The sequence below is a fragment of the Battus philenor genome, unplaced genomic scaffold, assembly GCF_028537555.1.
Source record: "Battus philenor isolate CCGP_79_NKW_IND1 unplaced genomic scaffold, ilBatPhil1.0.hap1 SCAF_1, whole genome shotgun sequence".
Lineage (NCBI taxonomy): Eukaryota > Metazoa > Arthropoda > Insecta > Lepidoptera > Papilionidae > Battus > Battus philenor.
The window spans coordinates 5,936,011-5,959,003 of record NW_027181661.1 but is presented as its reverse complement, the minus strand read 5'-3'; the positions used below and the strand labels follow the sequence as shown (position 1 = coordinate 5,959,003).

The 22,993-nt window shown below is 33.8% G+C and overlaps 1 protein-coding gene across 1 annotated transcript; it reads left to right on the top strand.

The window, feature by feature from the left end:
* Positions 1 to 39: 39 nt before the first annotated feature.
* Positions 40 to 18,488, top strand: LOC137920181 (sodium/potassium/calcium exchanger 5-like). Its single transcript, XM_068763446.1, has 11 exons — positions 40 to 196; positions 3,205 to 3,332; positions 5,444 to 5,546; positions 6,419 to 6,606; positions 9,019 to 9,166; positions 10,325 to 10,426; positions 10,761 to 10,865; positions 11,917 to 12,132; positions 12,571 to 12,672; positions 17,518 to 17,639; positions 18,276 to 18,488. The coding sequence occupies exons 1-11, from the start codon at positions 40 to 42 to the stop codon at positions 18,486 to 18,488; spliced, it is 1,584 nt and encodes a 527-aa protein (XP_068619547.1).
* Positions 18,489 to 22,993: the final 4,505 nt, after the last annotated feature.

Here is a 22,993-nt window from a genome sequence, read left to right as displayed (position 1 = left end):
TTTAAATCACACGACAGTTACATAGTTCGTTTAACATTAATGGCGAGTATGTTAATAAGGACTACACGTGTGCGCCCGTGCTATCGGATCGCTTTTGTTGTGAGGATTGTGTTTTTCATCGGAATCCCCCTTATATATTTTCTCTTCGCTCGTGCAAAGAACGCAGATATACAAATATTCAACGAGGCGGCTTCAGGTAATATTTTAAACATTTCTATATAATATTTTAGACGTCAATGGTTTGTTGTAAATAAAAACGTTCAATGATTTAAATTAAAATCCCGATGAACAGGCAATAAATAAACATATTTTATTTCACAGTTGATTGCAAGTGTTTTGACTAGTCTGTGTTATATTGATCATCCAAATCGCTAATAACTTGTAACAAATGTAATGCAACTGGTAACATATAATGATATTTTGTTAATGGTAAATTACATTGTTAAATATGTTGATATTGCATTTAGTTCCGTCGACAAATTTTTGTTAAAACAATATTTATTTTATTTATTTAATACCCTAAATTTTACACGTCACAAAACTATTTTTGACGGACAACCATAGAAACAGAAGAAGGATAAGTAGGGGTAGTGCACAGATATGTATAAAATCTATAATAACACACGTTCACTTTCAAAACAAACTATGGTGATGAAATATTATGCTTTAGCTTATAGCATTCAGTTTTCAGACTGTTTTTAATATATATATATTTTATTTGTATCAATAGTTTTAAAAACTCTAAAATTCTTCCGACTATGTTATTGCTATACAATTGTCATGGTTATCTCTAAATATTACAACTAATTTACGCCATTGATAAAAATTACAGTGTTTTCAATAATAAAGTACGAAAATTCTGTATAATAATAGCAGATAGCATGCGATAATTTACGCAGCCTATAAATTGTAATTCTAAATATAGTAAGATAAGCTAGCTATCACAAAATAATAAATATATTATTAAATTATCGGCAAAAATAGTGAAGGGTAAGAGTTTTTGGTAAATATTTCATTCAAATAAAATAAAGGTTGTTTTTCTGAAATTATGCATATTTGAATTATCAATTCGATTGTACATGAATGGACGCAATAATGGTACAATCACGAACATACTAGTTTTGTCACATGTCTTTATATTCGAGAGACTTCCAATTGAATGGTCCCGTATCTAAATTGTGGCCCTTTTTCGTAATAAGAATCTCTGTTGATTTATTAATTATAGATATGCATTAAATATCTCTAATACCTTCTCGAATATACACAACAAAAATGCGTCGATATATAATACAAGGTTCACTCTGTATCGATGTAAATATTTACAGCTACTATACTAATCAGTTTAAATAAGGTCACCAGGTCTCAATAAGAAGTATTTCCAAGTTCGATACGATATTTACAGTCGCATATGAGTCATTTTGTAATAAATCTCTCTGGTATAATTGACATTTCTTATATTAAAACATCCAATATATTTATATATGACACTCCCGCTTGAATAGACTCATCACGATATCTCTGGAACCATAAGGCTTAAATACTTCAAATTTGTTACAAACACTTATTTTACCGAGTAAAGATAAGCTAAAAATTGATTGTATTAAGTATTACCCGCCAGTGGGTTGAGAAGGTGTTCGTTTAGTTATATGCATATATGCAGTATATCTGTGGAATACAGTGTATCTATTTGCGTGATATTTCTATTTAGTAAAAACACCAGAGAATGATATATTCTCTCTTTTGTCATAAAGTCAACGACTACGAGGTCGCCCATTTACTTAGAGTAACGAAATTTCATGTAACACATATTGTCATCTGGCAAACCAAGTTATTAATAAAAAATATTCACAGTAAAGATTACAATTATCATTATAATTGTGAGTATATAAATTTAAATAAATAAACATACATGCCTATTCGTAGTCTTAACTCATAGACGCACCTGCAAGGCATAACTGGGATCTACCATATTCGCCTCGCTTGGCACGCGGGTTGGCGACACAAAGAACACTGCTACCCATCTTCACTTGTTTGTGAGCAATGGCAATCCTATATAATTAATGCACAAAGTGTTAATTATATAATACAGTATCCAACGAATCAAATCCGTGAATAACGATCGCAAGTCTCAGTCCTTCGTTTACACCGCTAGGCTACTGCTATTCATATGGCAATTAAAAATAATTATTCCTTCAGAATTTGAATAAACAAACTCTATACCGCTGGCTATACACAATATCGTCGATTTTAAGTCAAGCCACCATTTATTTAAAAGAAATATGTGGTTAATTAGTCGTTAATTACCACGTCTTTAGCTATGTGTATATTTCTGTAATTATTAAAACGTCTCTTTTATTAAATAATCGTCATCATCATTATTTCAGCCGTGGGTCATCCACTGCTGGACATATACTTCCCCCACAAATGGCCAAAAAGATCAAATATAAGCGACCTGCACCCAGTGTTTTCTGATACCTTGGCAAGGGCATCTGTCCACCTTTTAGGCGGACGTTATATGATGCACTTGCCAGTCCGTAATTTCCACTCTAGAAGCTTAAGAACTTTAATTAATATGTATACCTTTAACATGACGCTTAGAGTGGCTTCTGAAGTGGAAATGGGTAGGAACATTGCTTGAGGCAGCATCGCTTCCCTTTTGGAAAAGGAAAGGGATTGTGGGTGAAGTAACAAAAAAAAACCGTGTAACAAGAAATGTATGAAAGAGGAAATAAACAGATAAATTGTAAAGGATAAGAGAAAGAGGGTGAAAATAAGAAGGTATATATCCATGTCCCAAAAACGAGATGGGGGAAAGTACTTAACATAAAAAAATATACAGCTAAAATTACTACAAATAAACCGCCCGAGTTTTCTTGTGACTTTTCAGAACAGAGCGCGTTAGGAACCCACGATATTGGTTTTATTCTGTCATTTTTAAGTTAAAAAAAGTTCAAAAAGAACTATAGACAAATTTGTGCTATTAACGTTTATAACCCTTATTTATCTACTGCACATGAAACCGTATCGTGTAAAGAAGAAATCATTTTATAAAATCTGTTCATTTCTTTTCTGTTATGATATCAAACATAAGGCGAATACATGATTTATTAACACCAAGTATTATACTAATCTAAACACTCGATAGAGACTGGTTCGTAACAAGGTAATTAGACAAAAAAATAATGGTTTGCTATATTTTTGTAGATAATGCATTTGAAAGTTTTTCATCAAGACATCTTTTGGCACTGGTGGAGAGGTCTACGAGGAACTGTACACCAGCAGCAATACTGGAGTTTCCTCCTGATGGCCTCACACGTCTGCAACGGAAATCTGTGAGTATATTAATATATTGCATATGAAATATCTAGATGTACTGAAAGCTTTTAGGACTGGCTAGTTTAAACATTACAATAAAAATGTTATATTTAAAAATAGAACATTAATAAATTATTTTCATAAATCGGCATCAACAGGAAAATTACATTTGACCGTCATTTTATGTTTAATACACATAAACTTTTATTGTACGATTTTTTATAACTTTCGGTCTCTATTAACAATGAAGTGGTGAAAGATTTCGATTAACTTTTGGTGATGAAACATCATCTAGTGCTACTGTTTACAGCTAGTTTAACGAATTGTAAGTAGTCTTACTGCCTTTTCTGATTATTCGAGTAAAATATGTCCTTTAACAACGACTATTTCATATTGAAGTTTGCGGCATATAATAAGGGTCTAACATTTCTTAACAAAATATTTTACATTTTGGCGGTAGGAAGCTTTACAATTGCCATCATCATTATACATCATATTTTTTTCGAAGTTGAAAAACTGCACATAATTCCAAAAATAAAAAGAAAACTTTGTGGTTTGGAACCTTTATGCAGTTTTAATACGCCGAAGAAGCGGTGGCCTCATTCGAAAACGTCGTGGAAATGACGCCCAGAGAGAAAAGAACTCACTGCTTCTCAAAATTATTTAAAAAATGCAACTGTTGTTTGTAAAACAATCAATCATTTATTAGTTGATATTTAGTTTGATTACTGGTTTTATAAAAACTTTCAATATTACCTATGTATAAATAAAGTTTGTTTAAGGGTATCATTATGAGATATAATGTTAGAGATATTTTAGTTTTGTCGTAAGTTGATAAATTATATTTAGTATCTCATCTATCTGTAAGGTATGGTTGTTTTGTTATTCAAACCAACTAGGCGCGGCAATTGTAGGAAATCGTTCCTCAATTCACACATGACCTGTTTATCAACGACAATTGTTTTATTTATAGGTTCGAGGGCATTCTGGCTGATAAACAATCGGGGTCTTGTACGATAATCTGAGTAAAAGTTTCATATTCTGAATCTAATAACAGATTTTATTTCATCTTGCTTTCAACTAAAGTATAATTTACTGCACAGTGTGATAGGTCGAGAAAAGTGTTTCTTTTTACTTCATATCCATATTCGTGTATACATATCCAGGTCACTTATATCATATTTATTAAAAATGTGTGTTTTAATATATATATATCAAACTAATTCAATTATTACATAGTTGTTCCTATGCTTTTGATAACTTTTTGCCATCTTAAGTACAAGGGGTACTCTGTAGATTTTTAAGATTTCTAATCAAACAACAGAGACAAACAATTTTTCATATTTCGTCGTCATGTATTCGTTTTAAAAGTTTCGTAAAAAAACTTATGTCTTACGTACGTATAAGCGATCCTAATGAATGAGCATATCTTTAAGTATCTTAGTGAGTTTCTGAATCTTAGTGATACAAATATATACATAAACACCGTGCATTTGAAAAAAATCACTAGTTTGAAATTTTAAAAAAAAAAAATATTATCGAAATAGGACAAATAAAGTCAGCTTCTTCTTTATAGTCCAAATTTTCAGACTGAAAACGTTTGAACCAAAATTTATGTCGACACTGCAGTGAAGGTCAATTTTTTTTTGGCAACCCATGTCGCATTTCTCCTTTATCGGAATAGACGTTCATATTAAACCTTATGTTACGTATGTATTCATTATTCGTTATTCACTCTTTTTAGGAATTAAAAATCCATTATAAACAGCGGACGTATATATTTTTTCTATTTTTAACACTTCATCTTCATCATCATTTCAGCCGTTGGACATCCACTGCTCGACTTAAGTGGGAGACTTTTTACCATTGATTTTTAATAGGATTATTTAAAAGCTGCCTGCATCCAGCGACTTTAACAAGGTCCACCTTGTGGGTCAACGTTCTACGCTGCACTTGCCTTAAAGTCCCAGTAGGTGTCTGATGTTTATTCAATTTCATTTATACTTACTTTGCTACAAAAAAAGTTGGTAAGGTTGTTTGTAAATTGTGTTAAGCAAATTATATTGATCTTATACAATAGTTCTTAATTTTTTCCTAATTGAATTCTGATAAGAGGGTTTTCTATCAGGGCTTCGTGTTAATCCACTGCGTATTAGCGGTTTACTGCTTCCTGCTTCTCGGCACTGTCTGCGAACAATACTTCGTACCGGCCATCGAGACGATTTGCGAACGTGAGATTCCAAACATTTTTTCACAAAGATTAAAATTTAAAATTTAATCACCTAGAACTTTTATATAAAATACGTAAATAGCATTTGTGATTATTTTTCCACAAAATTATAAATACTAAAGATTTTATAATTATTTACGTAATAGTTTTTGCAACTTATGAAAATATTTCACCTTGTCACCCAAAGAGGACAAATAATTTAAAGAATATGTTAACGTTTTTATAACTGGTCAGTTTAAAAAATAAACAAAAAATTATAGAACTTTCCCTTAACTAATCTTTTTACGTACGTTACATTATTCATCCATTTGTTTTCTCATTTTAAAGAGGAATAATAATTACATTTAGACGTTTTAAGATTATTCACGATGTTCAATGCAGACACTAATAAAGTCACGACAGACGTTGATTAGCTTGATTATTGGTGATAAAGCACCGTCTCGTACTACTATTTAAACTGGTTAAAAAAGCTTAAGACGTGGCGTTATCTTGACCCTCCGCATGAGAGAAATACTTCAACAGCGACTAATGAAAATACCATCGAAGTTGTTGTTATATGGAGTCTGACAAGAGTTATGTTATTTACTAGTAAATTCGACCAAGTTTTAGCATTGGTATGGGTGACATTTAAAATATTTTGAAATTTCATTGAGGTAAAGAATAATTAAGAAGCTTTGTACTAGGTGAATATTTCATATTTTGACTGAAACTCAATCGTTGAAGGTGATTACTTATGGAATTAGTCAATAAATAAAAAAGATACAATTTCAGGACTTGCTTTTTTAGGAGAATAAGAGGATTTTATAATTAAAACAATTAAATATATAAATACTTATATATTTATGACTTTAAAAAAATGTCCGTGCCCTCCAGGTTTGGACTTGGCATCAGACGTAGCGGGTGCCACGTTCATGGCGGCGGCGAGTTCGAGCCCTGAACTCTTCATTAACTGCATAGGAACCTTCGTAACTGAAGGCGACCTCGGGGTCGGGGCTATCGTAGGCTCCGCTGTCTTCAACGTGCTTGCTGTGCCTGCTTGCTGCGCTTTAGTAACGGCAAGGGTAAGTATCTAACGGCTTAAATTAATAACGGAAATATTATGCTAAAATCCATTAGATTAATATTTCATCTTTTGTATCGATCATTTTTTTTATTTTTCGCTTATTCTTACGTTTGAACTTTACTTGAAGCCATACATATTCATATCAATTTGATTTCTGCTATAACAATCGATGCAGAAATTACAAAGTCATATTTCATTGGTCGTTAGACCTCGAACTCTGGATGCGGAAGATTTCTGTTTACGCGCCACAGGGATTGCATGCGATAACGAAGCACCCTTTGTTCAAGTTGCTCATGTTTTTTTTTATTATGATTCCGCGCAGTATCAATTCTTGTCTGAGTCTCGGCATCACGCTTGCTTTACCAACAACAGCTTTACAACTTATAAGTTTCAATAGTAAAGGGTGCGAGGACGTGCTTCATTACAATTGAGACTTACTTTCTTTTGAAAGAAAATGAAATAGTCGAAGAGCCAGTGAACACCAAACCTTCGTTACTATTACGAGGGCCAAACTGAAAGTTTTTAGAACTGGCAACTTAAAAGCATTATATTAAAAAAATAAGTTTAAATTTTGAAAATAGAGCTCTTTACCAATAATATTGAGTATACATTTCATTCATTTGTCATTTGTTTTACGATTTGGCGGCAAATTGAATATTGTCTGTGCACGTCAGAATGAATTTAAGCCGAGAAAATTTTCGTGCAATGATTTTTTATGACTTTTGATGTCATATAAGTCAACAAGAAAGTTATGATAGACTTCGATTGGCTTTTCACGATGAAGCCCCATCTCGTGCCACAGTTTACAACTGGTTTAATGAATTCAAACGTGGTCGAACTAATCTCACCGATGGTTTTGCGTGAGAGACGGCCTTCTACAGCGACGACTGAAGACAATATCAGTGTTCTGCGGCGTATGATAGAGACTGACAAAAGAGTGACCTATCAGCAGATTCGGACAAGTCTAGGCATAGGTATGAGTCAAGTGCACAAAATCCTCCATGAACATTTAGCGGTCAGGAAGCTTTGTGCCCGCTGGATACCGCATAATTTGACCGAGGCTCAAAAACTCCGCCGTGTTGATTGGTGCCGAGAAATGATCCAAAAATTTAACGGAGGTGACTCAAATGCTATGTTCGACATACTAACGGGTGACGAAAGCTGGATTTACTGTTATGATCCGGAAACCAAAAGACAGTCTGCTCAGTGGGTGTTTCCTTCCGAAGAGTTGCCAACTAAAGTGAAGAGAGGTCGAAGTGTTGGAAAAAAGATGGTGGCCTCGTTCTTCGGAAAGACAGGTCATTACGCGACAGTTGTCTTAGAGGATCAGAAAATCGGTTAATGCAGAGTGGTACACTAACAACTGTTTGCCACTTGTCTTGGAAAAAGTTCGAGAGAAACGACCTCGCAGCAGGATCCTCCTTCATCACGACAATGCCTCGTCGCACACCGCCAGGCAAACGATCGACTATTTGGCGACCTCAGACGTGGAATTACTGGGTCACCCGCCGTATAGCCCCGACCTCGCACCCTGCGATTTTTATTTATTCCCGAAAATAAAAGAAAAACTTCGAGGAAAACATTTTATGGACGCCGAAGAAGCAGAGGCTGCGTTTCAAAACGCCGTCGAAGAGACCCCTAAGGCCGAGTGTGCAAGGTGTTTTTCTCAATGGTTCCATCGAATGCAGCAATGTATTGATGTAAATGGACGCTATTTTGAAAAGTTATAATAAAACTAATAACTTGCTAGAATGCTTAGTTTTTGATTTTCTAAGAACTTTCAGTTTGACCCTCGTATAAAATCTGAAAGTATCTCATTACTTTGGTGCGAAATAAGTATGAAAGTGGCATAAAATATCTTACTCTAACTTATTTCGTTATATTAATAAGGAATTTACCTTTTCTTTTCTTTGGAGTAGTTTGAAAATAATAAGACAATGCCATATAAAGGGATTAAGAAATAAAATACATATCAAAATGAAATTAAGATATATGTGCTTAGATACAATTGTCACTAATTAACAGAGGTTGAACAATTAGCAACATTGGCTTATTAGATATATAACTGGGTGGTAGAGTATACATATTATCACTTCTAAATAACTAGTATAACTATAAGTAATAAAGTCTGCAATGGTGTTTTAAGTTCAATTTATAGGATTTGCTTCGACGCGGCATTGAGGTATCAGAAATCACGTCATCCATTGTCATATTAACTTCTTGCAAGCACCTGTTAACTTTATTGAATTAGAAGTTTATTTACGTTATACTATAAAAGCATAACTTAAACTTATTTTATGTAACGATGAGTCAAATTTTAAAGTTCCCTGTCTTTTGTACTTATGTGACAAATAACAAAAGTCACAGTCTCCTGGACTACAAAGTATTTTTTGCATAAATTATTTGCCAGATGGTAGAACTCGACTGGTGGTCGGTGTCTCGCGACTGCCTAATGTATGCTATTGCAGTGGTGGCACTGATCTTCGCCCTCATGGACAACGCGGTGCAATGGTACGAAGCTCTTCTCCTGGTTCTTATGTACACCCTCTACATACTAGGTAAGATAGATTCTCTTACAAATCTCTTAAAATCACTTTTCAGTGAAATTTTTAAATCATCGTCACAATATAAAGTAAAAGGTTTTTTATTTAAATTATAATATTCTATAGTAAATAAATGCTTTAATTATATATGTTTTATTTATTTAAGTACGTAGTAATATATTTGTAAAGAAAAAAGGAATCGGCAATGTGTTGCCAATCCCAATACTCGAGAACTACACAACTAATTCGGATAATCTTTTCTTAAAACAAAACCCCTGGCTGTAAACCATTTCATAGCAATCAGTACAAAAAATACTATGTATCTTAAGACATCATGATGAAAATGTAATAACATTTTATTAAATTACTAACTAAATGTAAATCGTTTATTAGTAACACATTTAATCAATAAACAAAGTGACTATAAACCTGAAATTATCATCAACTACAACAGGGTTGTGCAACCTTTTTACTTAAAGGCTAATGTAAATTTTAAAATTTGTTTTACATGTTGCACATAAAGTAACACTTATTAATAATCTAAAAAACTATAATTACATGATTGAGCAAGTCACTGTATGACTAACTCATCAAACAAACAAATTGTTTCGGTTTTGTATATTCCGCCATTTTATTATAATTAATTTTAACACAGTTTCATGACGGGAGAAAGTCGATAAAAAAAATTCAATCTTTGAAATGCTTGGCGGGCCACATGAACATGTTAAAAGGGCCGCAAGCGGACCGCGGACCGAGAGTTGTTCATCCCTGATCCACATCATTTCATCCGTAAAAAAGACATTCCACAGCAATATTTCTCGCTCTAAGATTCCTAACTGGTGCGGTTTCCACTTCAATTTGCCAATCCGCGGCACTATGTCATTTACTTCAATTCGTCTGCAGAACTTCTCTCAAACCTGGCCCTATCTATGGCTCGTTGAGGATTGTCCGTTTGCCAAAGACCCTTCAAGTGAAGAAAACTTTTAACTGATGTAAATCATCACTTGTAAGATTTGTTTCAAAGCACTGGGCTATATTGGACGAGAAGATGTTTTATAATTTCAAGATGCGTACATTACTTTTCATAAGACTCAGTTAAATTAGTATTCATTGCGTTATAAATGTATAAATATATTTCCAATGTCTTTCTAAAAATTTATTCCGTAATTTCAGCAATGGTGTTCAATGGGCGATTGGGCAGATTCGTTAGAAGTGGATGCTGTTATTTCAACAAACCCAAACTGTACACCGAAATCACACCTCTACTTCTTAAAGGTGCGTGGCATACATATGAAAAACTTTCTCGTCTGGGTTCTCCCATATGTCAATGTCACAGTAAAAAATTTAAAAAAAATATATGTCACGTGCTTATAAACTTAATGTCATTTAAAGAGAGCAAATGAATTTCATGCATCCTGTTCTTTCGTGATATACGATTTCAAGATTCCGAATAAATCGGTGGCTACGAAAAATATTGCCGTGGGAAAGATTCGCAATGTAGAGTGACCTCACTAATTCTCAAAATGGTTTTACACGATGCAACAATGCACAGATTTTGTTAGAACTGGAGAGTTAAAACTAGATTATTTCTCATCTATATTGTTCACAGATAAATGCGGTCCAGACAACGCATCCTATATAGTTGAGACAAATAACAATATCAATGACTTGGAGCAAGGTGTTTCAACCAACAAGAGAAACTCTACAGATTCCGGTAACATCCGTTTTTTATCACTTTCATTCCTCTATCTTTCTCTTTTTTATTATATTCTAAATAAGAATGCAATTAATTCTTATAAAAAAGTACCCAAAAAAGTGTTATCGTCAATTCAGAAAATTATGGCAAAATTAAAACTAATTCTTAGTGTTTTCTTTTACTCAATAACCAATAATAGCCTAGGCTTAGTGGTTATGGATTGTGACTTACTAATGTAAGTCGGAGATTCGATTTTGTTTTAACCAGTTTTTGTAAATTATTTCATTACTGCGCCTCACTATTAGTTCTTTATCAGTTCAAACAGCGCTTGTGTGTTTATTTTATTTTTTAAAAAGCTAAGAGACTTATAAATATGTATCTGTATTATAGAATTTACGAGTTTGTAAGTTGTGTCGTGATTAAATCGAGTTCGTACTATATTGATGTTCAGTAAAGGATTGTACGCGTTAGATAATAGCTATAAATTTAAAGAAATCGCTAAATGCGATGTTTAGTGCAAAACTTGAGCACGGCTCTACCTATGCAGCTGCTTTTTTAATTATAACCTCTTCAGAGTACGAGGTAGGCTCTTCGTCGTTTCAACCTATAGATGCTTACTACAAAGCATAGACATCCGCCAAAGACATCTATGGGGGATACCGTAATCGCTAAGCTTGGCAGGCGGCTTAACGGTATACTGTGGTATTATATATATTATTTTAAACGCAAGGGACGCTGTCGTCTATCCTCTGAAAACTTGTAAAAAAGTCTCTTCTGAAGTAAAAAGTAGAACCTTGGGTTGAAATAAAAAAATAAACCTTGCTAATCAAACAGTTATTAAAACACTGAAAATACATTCACAATATTTATATTTAAATATTTATTTATTTGTGACGTAGTTTATTATTAGCAAATTACATCAATATATAAGGTGATCATTTTGAAAAATGTGTTTTAATTTTATTCTATTAGACAGGTTTGTTATATTTGTCAGCAAGAAGTCTACCAGAGTAACTAGTCATAAAAAAATATAATAGATTAACATGTAGGTTTTAAATTCTGCGTCCAGAATCCAGCCACAGTTCACTACTTTCTTGGCCGGGCGAGAAAGTCTCTGGAAGCCGCAAGGCACTATGGCTGTGCACGTGGCCCATCAGTTTATTGCTGTGGACGACCATACCCGACTGTCGACGACGTCCGGACCTCTATCCGCTTACATTCGCACTCTGCATTGCATGGATCGGCGGCGTCTCCTACCTCGTCGCTTGGATAATAACTATCCTTGGTAAGATGGTAAAAACAACACTTGTAATCATCATGCAACATTTAGCGCCATCTATTGACTCCTTTGTAACTTACTGTCATGGCTCGTATAAAGTAAAACAATGATGTTAATTAACATAAAAAATTCCATCACTGTAACCATAACATAATATATATTCTATTCCTGTGGATGGTTGAAGCAGATTAAATATTCCCTCAAAACAAATCAAAGTACAAGACTGGCTAGCAGCAATAAAGAGACATGGAAGACGGTGGAAGAGGCCTTCTAGCAAAAGAAGTCATAAAATTATCAACAACATTTTAAATGTAAAAATAAAGATGAAAAAAGAAAGTAGGCTTTTTAATTTAAATTAATTATTTAAGAGTCTTATGAAAACTGTTTTAATTTTATGTTATAATCGCTTTTATTAACACTAAGTGTACATGAACAAATTCGCAGGCGATACGCTTGATGTTCCCGACAGTATCACTGGGTTGACCATCCTAGCCGCTGGAACTAGCCTACCTGAAGCTGTTTCCAGTGTACTTGTTACTAATCAGGGTAAGTCGGCTTTTATTGTTACCATCGAAATATTCTGAATGCACATAAGATACCCTGTCCTCTGGCAAATGGTCAAGTTTACGAGGGTTGAAGGGGACCCTGGATCTTTTATGGCACACACAGATACCCTTCATTACTGTGCCAAGGCACACCCCGGGGATAGGTTCAAACTACCCCGACAACCTCCCGGGCCGCAGTAACACGAGACCACTTCGCTTGACTTACATCCCCGAGTTCGCCATAAGTGGACAACACCCTTCCTTAACACGTATGAACACGATGCCTCCTTTTAGTCGCATTTTACGACCGGCAGGGAAATGCCACCCAGACCTACCACGACCCTGATACCCACCCTGACATAACTTACTTTTTACTGTCGAAAGCAACTGGTCAGTCGCAGTCCAAAAGGAAAAATTGAATATGCTCTCGTCTTCCCTCTCACCTGATGAAAATTGTAGATGAAGACAAAGGTGGTACACGCCCATACAAAAGAAACCTGTTCACTCATCAATAAGTTCAACTCATCAGAAAAAATAGACCCAGGCAGGTCGTTCCAAATCTTGGCGACTCTCACCAAAAACGTTTTTTATATATTCATTGATTGATGTCTTAGTACTAGATGACTGATAAAACTATTTTTTCTCTTTTTTACACTACGAGACAAAGATTTATATATTTTCATATTATCATTTATTATATTTTCATTGTAATGTTTTATGTAATGCGTAAGAAATACATATTATTAATTATATGAAAGGGGTTAATCTTATTATTATTGTCGATATTTTGACATATTTTCAAAACCTTCTCGGTACCTGATCGTAAAATAAAATGAAATCGCTTACTTCATTAATCCTTTCTCGAATTTTGTAAATAAAATATATTCTTATTTATTAACACTTTTTTGTACACCATAAACAGTAACTAGAAAAAAAGAAACAATTCATATATACCTCTATATCACACACAAGAGGCCTGATCACACGAGGCGATTTCTACCAAACAACCTTTGGGTAGAGATAAGAGACATGTAGGAGAGGGTAGTTAGGGATGTACGTACATATAAATACATATATACAAACATACATACAAATACATATTCTTCATGATATTTTCATATATTATATATATATATATATATATATATATATATATATATATATATATATATATATGTGTGTATATATGTATGTATATGCATATATATATATGTATATACCAGCTATCGCCTGCCCCTTTTGTAAGGCTTGCGCTGCCTTCTGTGTATGTAATGTTATGACATTAATATAACCTTTTGTTGATAATAATGAACATGCAAAAACAAATTTTACCTTATTTTACACCTATAAGATTTTGTAAAAGATTTTGAGCATTACTCTACATAGTGAAAGAAATATTTTTATCAAAATTATCAGATTAACACAGACAACAGATTTAACAGATTTATCGTGATATGTCAGTTTATATGTGCTATATTATATACAGATAGATATATAGCGTCTAATTTATAGCTTGCAAAATTAAATCCAAACTACTAACATGAATAAATACCGTTAACACAATATTGTAAAATGTATATTCTGCTGAAATTTAATATCGCCGAGAGTGCAGTTACACTGCAACATGATCCTATAAAAGACACACGTGAATATATGAAACTGCTGATTACAGTACAAAATCATATTACAAAAGAAAACATTTCAGACCTTAGGCGGTGTTCACACGGATGTGTCAACGTTACGACGTAGTCGCTGCGTCGTTTTATATACAAACAATTATAGTGTACACATGGCCAAGATATATCGGGAAGGATGTATTCTTTGTTGACTACAAGTCAACTTCGATGTAGCGACGCTGCTGCAGAACTTGTATGGACACGAAATGCGTAGAAATGTTTGCGTGGCAACGACACCACTCCAAGAATTATTTAAGACTTGTTCAGAGATTTATTTTGAATTGGCCTCTTCTCGGCCAAACCCTCTCATAGCAAGTGCTTCTAGCTACTCCCCCCGTACTTCAGCTAAGGCCAAGAGACATCCCAAAGACGTACTCCTCATGTCCATTACAGGGTTCTCACTGAACAGGCACCACACCACACCCGCTGTAGACACTCACAACACTGCAAGCACTAATCACACAGCACCAGCAACCACTTCACCTGCGATATTCCGCACAGGACAATGCGCCATTCACAATAGAAAAAAACACTACTCACCACACCACAACACCCGTTCTTAGGGGCGGCCGCCCGCTCCCTAACCACGAACAGCGTAGGTTGGATCCGTCCTTGGCTCGCCTGTGGTCCATGCTGCGGTCCCGAGGCGCATATACATAAACACTATACAGCTGTACTCGGGTAAAGCGGTTTACTACGTGCGATATTCATCGTACAACTGGAATGGGTCTCTCCAGCTTCTGTATTATTTTTAAGTTCACGGACCCTTCCGCTCTGTAAACTCAGTTCCGATAAAGTTTTGAAAGCCCCGGGCTAACAACATCAACTTCAACCGAAACCAAGCAGCAATGACGCCACGCGCCGTGTGAACAGGTCCTTAATCGTTGATATATCATAACATTGCCAAGGTAAAACAATGTATGCCTGCAATAAAAGCTACCTGAAACCTTGATCTGATTCATATTACAGTGTTTTTGCGTTTTATGCCAATACCACTACTATATAAAAAGGCCGGTTGTAACAAGAATAAAAGATGTTAAATAAGATAAAGTAGAAAATAGGAATAGAAAGAATGTCAAATTGAAATGTATCGATTTGCGAAAGGATTGTAAATAAATGTATAATAATGAATATATCAAGAACGGAAGAAAATTTGAATAATGAAAGTACATTATGCTAGTGAAAATTTTAAAAAAGGAAATGAAAAAACGTCCTTATCAAATAATAACATAGGACAACAAAGGGCGTCAAAAACAGGGCAATAAAAATGTGACAAATAGCTGTCTTTCCTATTACCTTAATACACTCGCATAATTAATACAATTTAAAACAATATATCTCGTCAATAAATTCAATTTTTTTTATCAACTATAGGCAAAACATTTACCTTATCTCTCCTGATGTTAAGTGATGAAGAGGTCTACGATGCTACCCGCTTGCCTAGAAGAAACACAGTCGTGATTTGAAAACTCCCAAGTTATAGTTAGCTGAGAACCACATAGCTGGTAGGTTATTCCATACCTTGGATACTACAAAAGTAGTATCAAAACGCTGTGCGAAAGTGCTTGTTGAAGGGATTTCAACTGTGTACGGATCTCTTGCATCCATGCGTCTTGTTATCCGATCTAAGAAAGGAGATAGGAGAATAATACTCCAACTTACAATCTATGGGGAACATATGGCATGTTTTGTAGTGCACTCCCTTACGGCTCAAATGATGGTTTTGATGAAATTACCATCTAGATTCCGATAGAGTAGTTCAATGTTGAATGCGAAAATTGTAATTTATATACTTTTTAATTAATATTTATTTCTATAGAAAAAAAAAGAAACAAAGAAAATCACCAAATCTCATCGTTTATTGCGATTTGCGAGCAATGCGATCAGCTATAAAATACAAAAATAAAATAAACCGAGTCCGGCAGTATGTAGCTGTGTGAGGGTACTTTTTATAACGGATTGCCTGTTTTAAAATTAAGCTATGCCAACAATAAAAATCTTCTTCCTTTCTTTCTTAGGTTTCTTCTTACAAATTCCAAATAAGCACCTATTTATACATAACTCTACGATTCTTCCAAGTAAAGTAACAATTGATAATAACCAAATTTACTTACTAAAAATTTATCAAGCTTTATTATTAATAAATACTTATACGTGGCTAATAAATATTATCTTATTTAATTTAAAAAAAAAAAAACAATTTCATTTATTTAATATTATTATTTTATTTCAAACTGCCAAACTTGCCTTCACACAGGCACAGTGCTTATATACATCGGTTACTAATTTAAAAAAATATGGAACACGCTTTTCAAGATTCTGTCATCATAATAAGTGTTAACCATTGAGAAATTAATTGAGCAGTGGTAACCAAGCTGTAGAGAACAGAGACTTGCAATCATAGATTGCAAGTTCGATTCCAGTGTTACAATTTTACATAATTTACACTTTTCGCGTTAATTAAACAGGATTTCCACTGCTCACTAATAAGTTTCTAGAGGATGGGCAGCATTGTTCTCTGCGTACCATAATACCACACTGCGATCGCTAACCCGCCTGCAGTGCGCTAAGCGTGGCAATTATGACGACTTAATGAGGGAGCCTATGCGTTGCAGAGGGTTTCTATTGGCTGATTCTGGATGTTCAAGATATCTAAAGCATCTGAGGGCGGACAGGATTATCCGGAATTCTTACCCACTAAAACCCCTTCGGTAGTCTTCCTCTGTGTAATATGAGGTACTCCGGTAACTGCATTAGGAGCTCTTTTATTCTTCCCAATCACTAGCTTTACTATTTCCAATAGCGCGTCTCAGATTATGCGTTGTTCAAGCCACCGTTAAAACCCCTGGTACAATCACGATATTTCAAGACTGCAACGATCAATCATTCACCACTGAGTCTCTAGTACAAACTTAACCTAACTTATCTTACCTAAACTTAACCAAAATTTGATCACCCAGATTATTTATCGTAACTAATTCATTTTCACATTTGATTCATTTTACATACGTCAAAACAACGTCTTCATCTATGCATATTGTGAGCGATTTATCGCGAATAAACGGATAAATAAATAGATTTTACATTGCGTAACTTTTTTATTATATCTTATGTATTAGCAAAGTTTTATAATAATATAATAGCGCTTAATTTAAGAATATTACTTCCAGGGCATGGTACAATGGGGATAAGCAATTCAATTGGATCGAATACGTTTGATATTCTGCTCTGCCTTGGTCTTCCGTGGCTCATCAAGTCCTTGTTCTATCCTTCAATGCCAGGAAACCATTCGGTAAGATACATATTTTAACTATAATGACAAAACAAGCAAGACGTTCTGTTTACAACATTGAAGTGACATTACGATATTAAAAAATTATTGAAATTTCCTAAAAATATTTTCGTGTCTTTTTAAGGTCTAAACGTCACTTGGGTGTTGCATACGTCAACCAAGTGTTTGTCGACCAAATAACTTTTTTAATTTCATTACGACAAGCTTGATATCAGGGATAGGTGCTACAATAGTCGAGAAACCGTTCAACTTCACATAGCATTTAGTGACTGCGATTATGATCTGCGACATTCCATTCGTCGTTTTGTAAATGTAATTCCAAAATATTGATTCAAAAAACGCTATTTTCTCTTAAATTGAGTAAAAACACTAGAAAATTGTGCAATGACTTAAAAATATGTGTTATAGTTTTTTATTTATGTCCTGGGTTTCCGATACCCACTCCTATTAAATTAGAGTAAAATAAAAAAGGTTTGTAAAAATTATTGAATTATAAGAAAACTATGTCCCTCCTAAGATAGCGGTGAACATAGAAAAACCTTGTCTATTATGTATAGTTAGAAGTGTAAGTAGGCTTAAGAAAGAGAAACGAAAATAAGTTCTTTCGATTTATTAAAACCTTATATCATTCCACAGATAAAAATTAACTCCGGCGGCTTGTCATACAGCGCTATCTCTCTTTTATCCACACTTTTCATTCTCTATGCTTCTCTTGCACTGAACAAATTCATACTGGACTGGAAGATCGGTGTCACGTGTGCGCTGGTCTACGCTGGATTCCTCTTGATGGCGAGTCTCGTCGAACTCAACGTGCTATTTGTTGTTAACCTGCCTATCTGCCCACATTAGCTAAAGTATTGGCGTAAGGCAAATCCTTTATAAAGAAATAAATAATCGAACTTGAACTGTTATTTCACTTTGAAGTCAATACATTCAGTGCTCTCTTTTATAAACTCACTAGAAACTTATTACCTAAAGTGTGTATAATTAGAATTATACAAATAGAATTTAAAATATTATCATCATTAATAAAGGATGATTGATTATTAGTGTAAAAGTTTGAACTATACGTTAAAACTTTTACACTCATATGTCAGCAAAAAGCATTAAAACTTGTGCACCAATTTTAAATCACCTGTATAAATTAATTATTTATACAGGATGATTTAAATTTATAAACTGCCGCGAAAGATAGCATGAAATAGTTCATTTTGCAATGTCGTAAATCGAATTTTGATAACATTTTTTGCTCTTATCATTACGTTATTTATTATTTCTGACACCATTGGTATGTGTGTATATATATATATATATATATATATATATATATATATATATATATATATATATATATATCTTGCAAATAAGTACACTATAATGCACTTAAAAAAATTTAGACGCCTTATTTTTTATACTTATTTATTTTAAACCTTATGTTGTAGATATACTACACTACGCATTTACTGTTACTTATGCTCTTTAATTGCTATGTTGTAGTTATTCATCATTATGCATTTAAGGGCTAAATCGTTGTTCTTTATAATTTATATAGCGATGCTTTGAATTAATAAATTATTTGAAAGAAATTAAAAACAAGTTTATTAAAAAATACGTTTAATTTTCTAACTTGCTTCATTAATCATTATGAGTACATACAAAAATAAAAGATTGTCAGTTATTTACCACATAATTTAATTAAACATAAATTTAAAAACATCCTATTACAGTATAAACAGTTTTTAAATGATAATAAAGCTTTACAAATGAATTACACTACTAGTTTAGTTAAGGATATTGTAAAAGAGAGCACAAGAAAATGGATACCCTTCTGAGTTTATTGCAGGCTCTTTTCAGATCAGGGCGCATAAGAAACCTTCGTCGATTTAAATTAAAGGATGCCATTATAGGGGAGCTCAATCTGATTCTAGTTTCTGGGCTCTTTGGACACTTTTCTCATAACAGGCATAAATATTCACTGCAAAAGATCCTATGTGGATAATGATTTGAATGAATAGATACATTCAGGGAGACGTTAAGATCATAGTCGAACAGAGACGAAGCCAATCTCGACAGCATGACGTGAGAGAATTCCACGTCATACAAGTCGACGCCTCGTAATAACGCAAAATCATTCCGTCATATCGCATAAGCCGTTCAACTTTTCCATTCCGATGCATTCGCTTGTAAAAAGCGAGACAATACACAATTAACTAAGCGACACGCGAACAATCGCTTCGCACTTACGCTTCGGCTATGTAACCTAGAACAATTTTATTTCACTTTTCAACTGTCTATAGTTACAATATAATACAAACAAACAAATATAAAGCATATAAATTTACAATCTTCTTGAAATTTTTACGTAACCAATGCCTAATTAAAACAGTATATATGCAGACAAGAAATGTTTCCTTTACTAGATAGAGAACCGCTAAAAATGGATTTTACGAATATTACTCGCGAGGAAGTTTCTTAAGTTTGCGAAGCGGATGGGGGACGGCTAATCATATAACACAAGTTTTAATTTAAAAAAATTAATGTAAAATATAAAAGAACTCGATAGTTAGGCTATTTTTCTAGGTTATTGTTAAAGCACCAGGTAGTTTCTCATGTGGAAAAAATGAATGAAAGGAGAGGAAGAAATTAATAACAACCTGTTACTTTTCCTATACAAACCATAGAGTAAATTACAACAGCTGTCCCCAGCTGACAAAAGTTTGATGGTAAATAAAGCGTGTACCTATTACTTTTGACATTACGAAGTTTATCGAGATAGGTGCTATAAAAATAAAATTCACAGCTCAATGGCTTATGTTTAATTAAACCAATATTGGTTATACATTATAACATCAATAATATAAGGTATTAAATTCTAATACATCACTACCTCGATATGATTCCATTTAGTATTTTCTGTAGAAGACCTGGCTTTGGTTTACTGTAGGTGGGCATAGTTGGTGATGCCATTGGCATGCAAATACGCATGGAATGCGATGAACTGGGATGCATTACAAATGGATACGGGTGTTTGACTAATGGAGATACTGGTGTACCCACGAGGCTGACCGTCGGCGAAGAGAACCTCATCGGCTGGCTCTTCGCTACGGTGTGTTGACTTGCACCTCCAACAACTGAATATTTAATAGGCCTTGAAGTAGTAGTTGTCTCAATGGCTTCTAAGTATATAGAATCATCGTAGTCTTTACTCCTGTCCGCGAGTGGTGCCACGTAGAGCTTCTGCGTCAAGCTATTTATATCCCGCACCAACTTTGCATGTTCCTTTACAATATCCTCCTTAGAAGGAAAAAGGTCAAATCGTCTAGAAATTAAATTACGCCTTAGAAACGATGGTGTATATGAGTCGCTATCAAATACCATGAAATCCGGCGACTTGGTGCGGTAGATCCAACCTGAAGAGAGAAACAATAGCATTATTGCACTGTTTATAATGCAGCGTAGCCTACACCTACAAGGTAGATCACGGCCTTGATAAAGATGCTAGATACAGGCCGCTTTCAACTGGTCCTATTTGAAAGCTATGGATGGAACTTATGTTCAGCACTGGACATCCTACGGCTGAAATGATCATGTTTATCATGCGTCCTAGTCTTTTTCTGTTTACACAATCCCTTCTTCCAATTTTCAAAATATCATCTCTCCACCTATTGTATCTTTCCATTTCTTTGAGAGCAGTATCCACCTTTTATCTATGTGTGCGATGTACCCAGCCCATCACCACTTTGATCTTAGTGCCTGACAGGGGGTGTCGTGAACGTCCCTAACATTTTATTACAGAAATATTTTCACGTAAACAAACTCGTTTAAAGTGAAAATTTCCTATTAAAATTTAATAAAATATAAAAACTTATTGCTAAATATACAGTTTACATTGTATGATAAAATATCAACAAGCAATCAAATTAAAGTTTTGGTCTAACGTAAATCTTTCTCACCTGGATGAATACCACGCGTATACCGAGTCGGCCCCCATTCCGGATAATCAAAGCATTCGACCTGAAGAAAATTAAATAGTATTAATTATATTATTTTTAATTTAACTTATCAAATAAATAATACTATAAGGTTAAAATATCCTATTGCCGCTATTTTGCAAACGTGACAAAAAATACTTTTTCTGTGTTCGAGGCTTAATTACAGTGAATAAAATCGCATGAACAGCGGTGACAATGTAAAAAAGTTAAGTAAAAATCCCACATTTCTTTTTATCAAATACTTTTCGTTGGCTGGGTCGTTATCCTCGTTCGATCTTGTTATTTTCTTTTTTCTATTGAGTAAGAAGTTTCCTTGAAATGAGTATGCATTTGTCAACTTTTGCACTAATTTTTATTGTCAATCTCGTCACGCTAAATTATTTCTAAGGATTAAGAATAGATCATGTGAAATATACTCACATTGGCATTTGAAAGACAACGACAGACTTTATAATATTCTTAATAGTAATAAAACATAAACATATCTGTGTAAAGAATAAAATATATACTCAAAATAAGAACAATGGAACGTGTTCAAATCGCTTACCATCTGCCTATGTAACAATACCTTATTACATAATAAACTGTGCCATTAAAATGCCCCCTAGGAAACTTATCAGATAAAAAGCCTTTACATACATTGTGAATTTTTTATACCCTTAGAGGTGTAAAGCCTCATTGCGTAACATTTCAAAATAGTTTGATAACTTTTACAGTATAAAGTAATTAGTTTTCATTTCAATTAAGGCCTCAAAAAACTTCATGAATTACTTTAAAAATGTAAATAATCATATTCGAAAGCTTTATCAAATATTCTATTAAATACGCATTATTGTATTCAATCTGTATAAAAATGATACAATTACAGTTTATGAAACTATCACAAATTTTACTATCTACATGGAAACATATGATGTAGGTCATAAATATTAAGCAGAAAAAAGAAAAAAAAGGTTTCCAATGGGCCGTTCTGAAGTAAAATTTTTGAAAATTTTATATATTTTAATTATGTATTTAAAAATTACATATTAAAATTTAGCGCATTGTCGTAATCAAATTAGTCGCTTAAAACACCGATTCTTAAAGTGATGTCCTTTGGGTCGATATCGGTTTTCCAGAAGTTGGACTAACCGAAAATTTATTTTAGGTGTCTACGTAGTTGAAAAATGATCGCCGTCGTTTCATCCCAAAGACGCCCACTGCAAGGTATAGGCCTCCCTCAAAGATATCTATGAGAGGATATACTATAATTGCGAGCAGGCGGGTTGACTTTCGCAGTGTGATATAATTGTATGTAAAGGACGCTGCTGCCCATCCTCTGGAACTGTTTTGGAATGATTTTTGAGCAGTAGAAATCTTATG

What these genes read in the sequence shown, in the direction of transcription:
- LOC137920181 (XM_068763446.1), top strand. Translation starts at nt 40, where the DNA reads ATGGCGAGTATGTTAATAAGGACTACACGTGTGCGCCCGTGCTATCGG. An exon ending in CACGTCTGCAACGGAAATCT is followed by an intron (nt 3,333 to 5,443) that starts GTGAGTATATTA and finishes GTTTTCTATCAG; the next exon opens with GGCTTCGTGTTAATCCACTG. An exon ending in CACACCTCTACTTCTTAAAG is followed by an intron (nt 10,427 to 10,760) that starts GTGCGTGGCATA and finishes TATTGTTCACAG; the next exon opens with ATAAATGCGGTCCAGACAAC.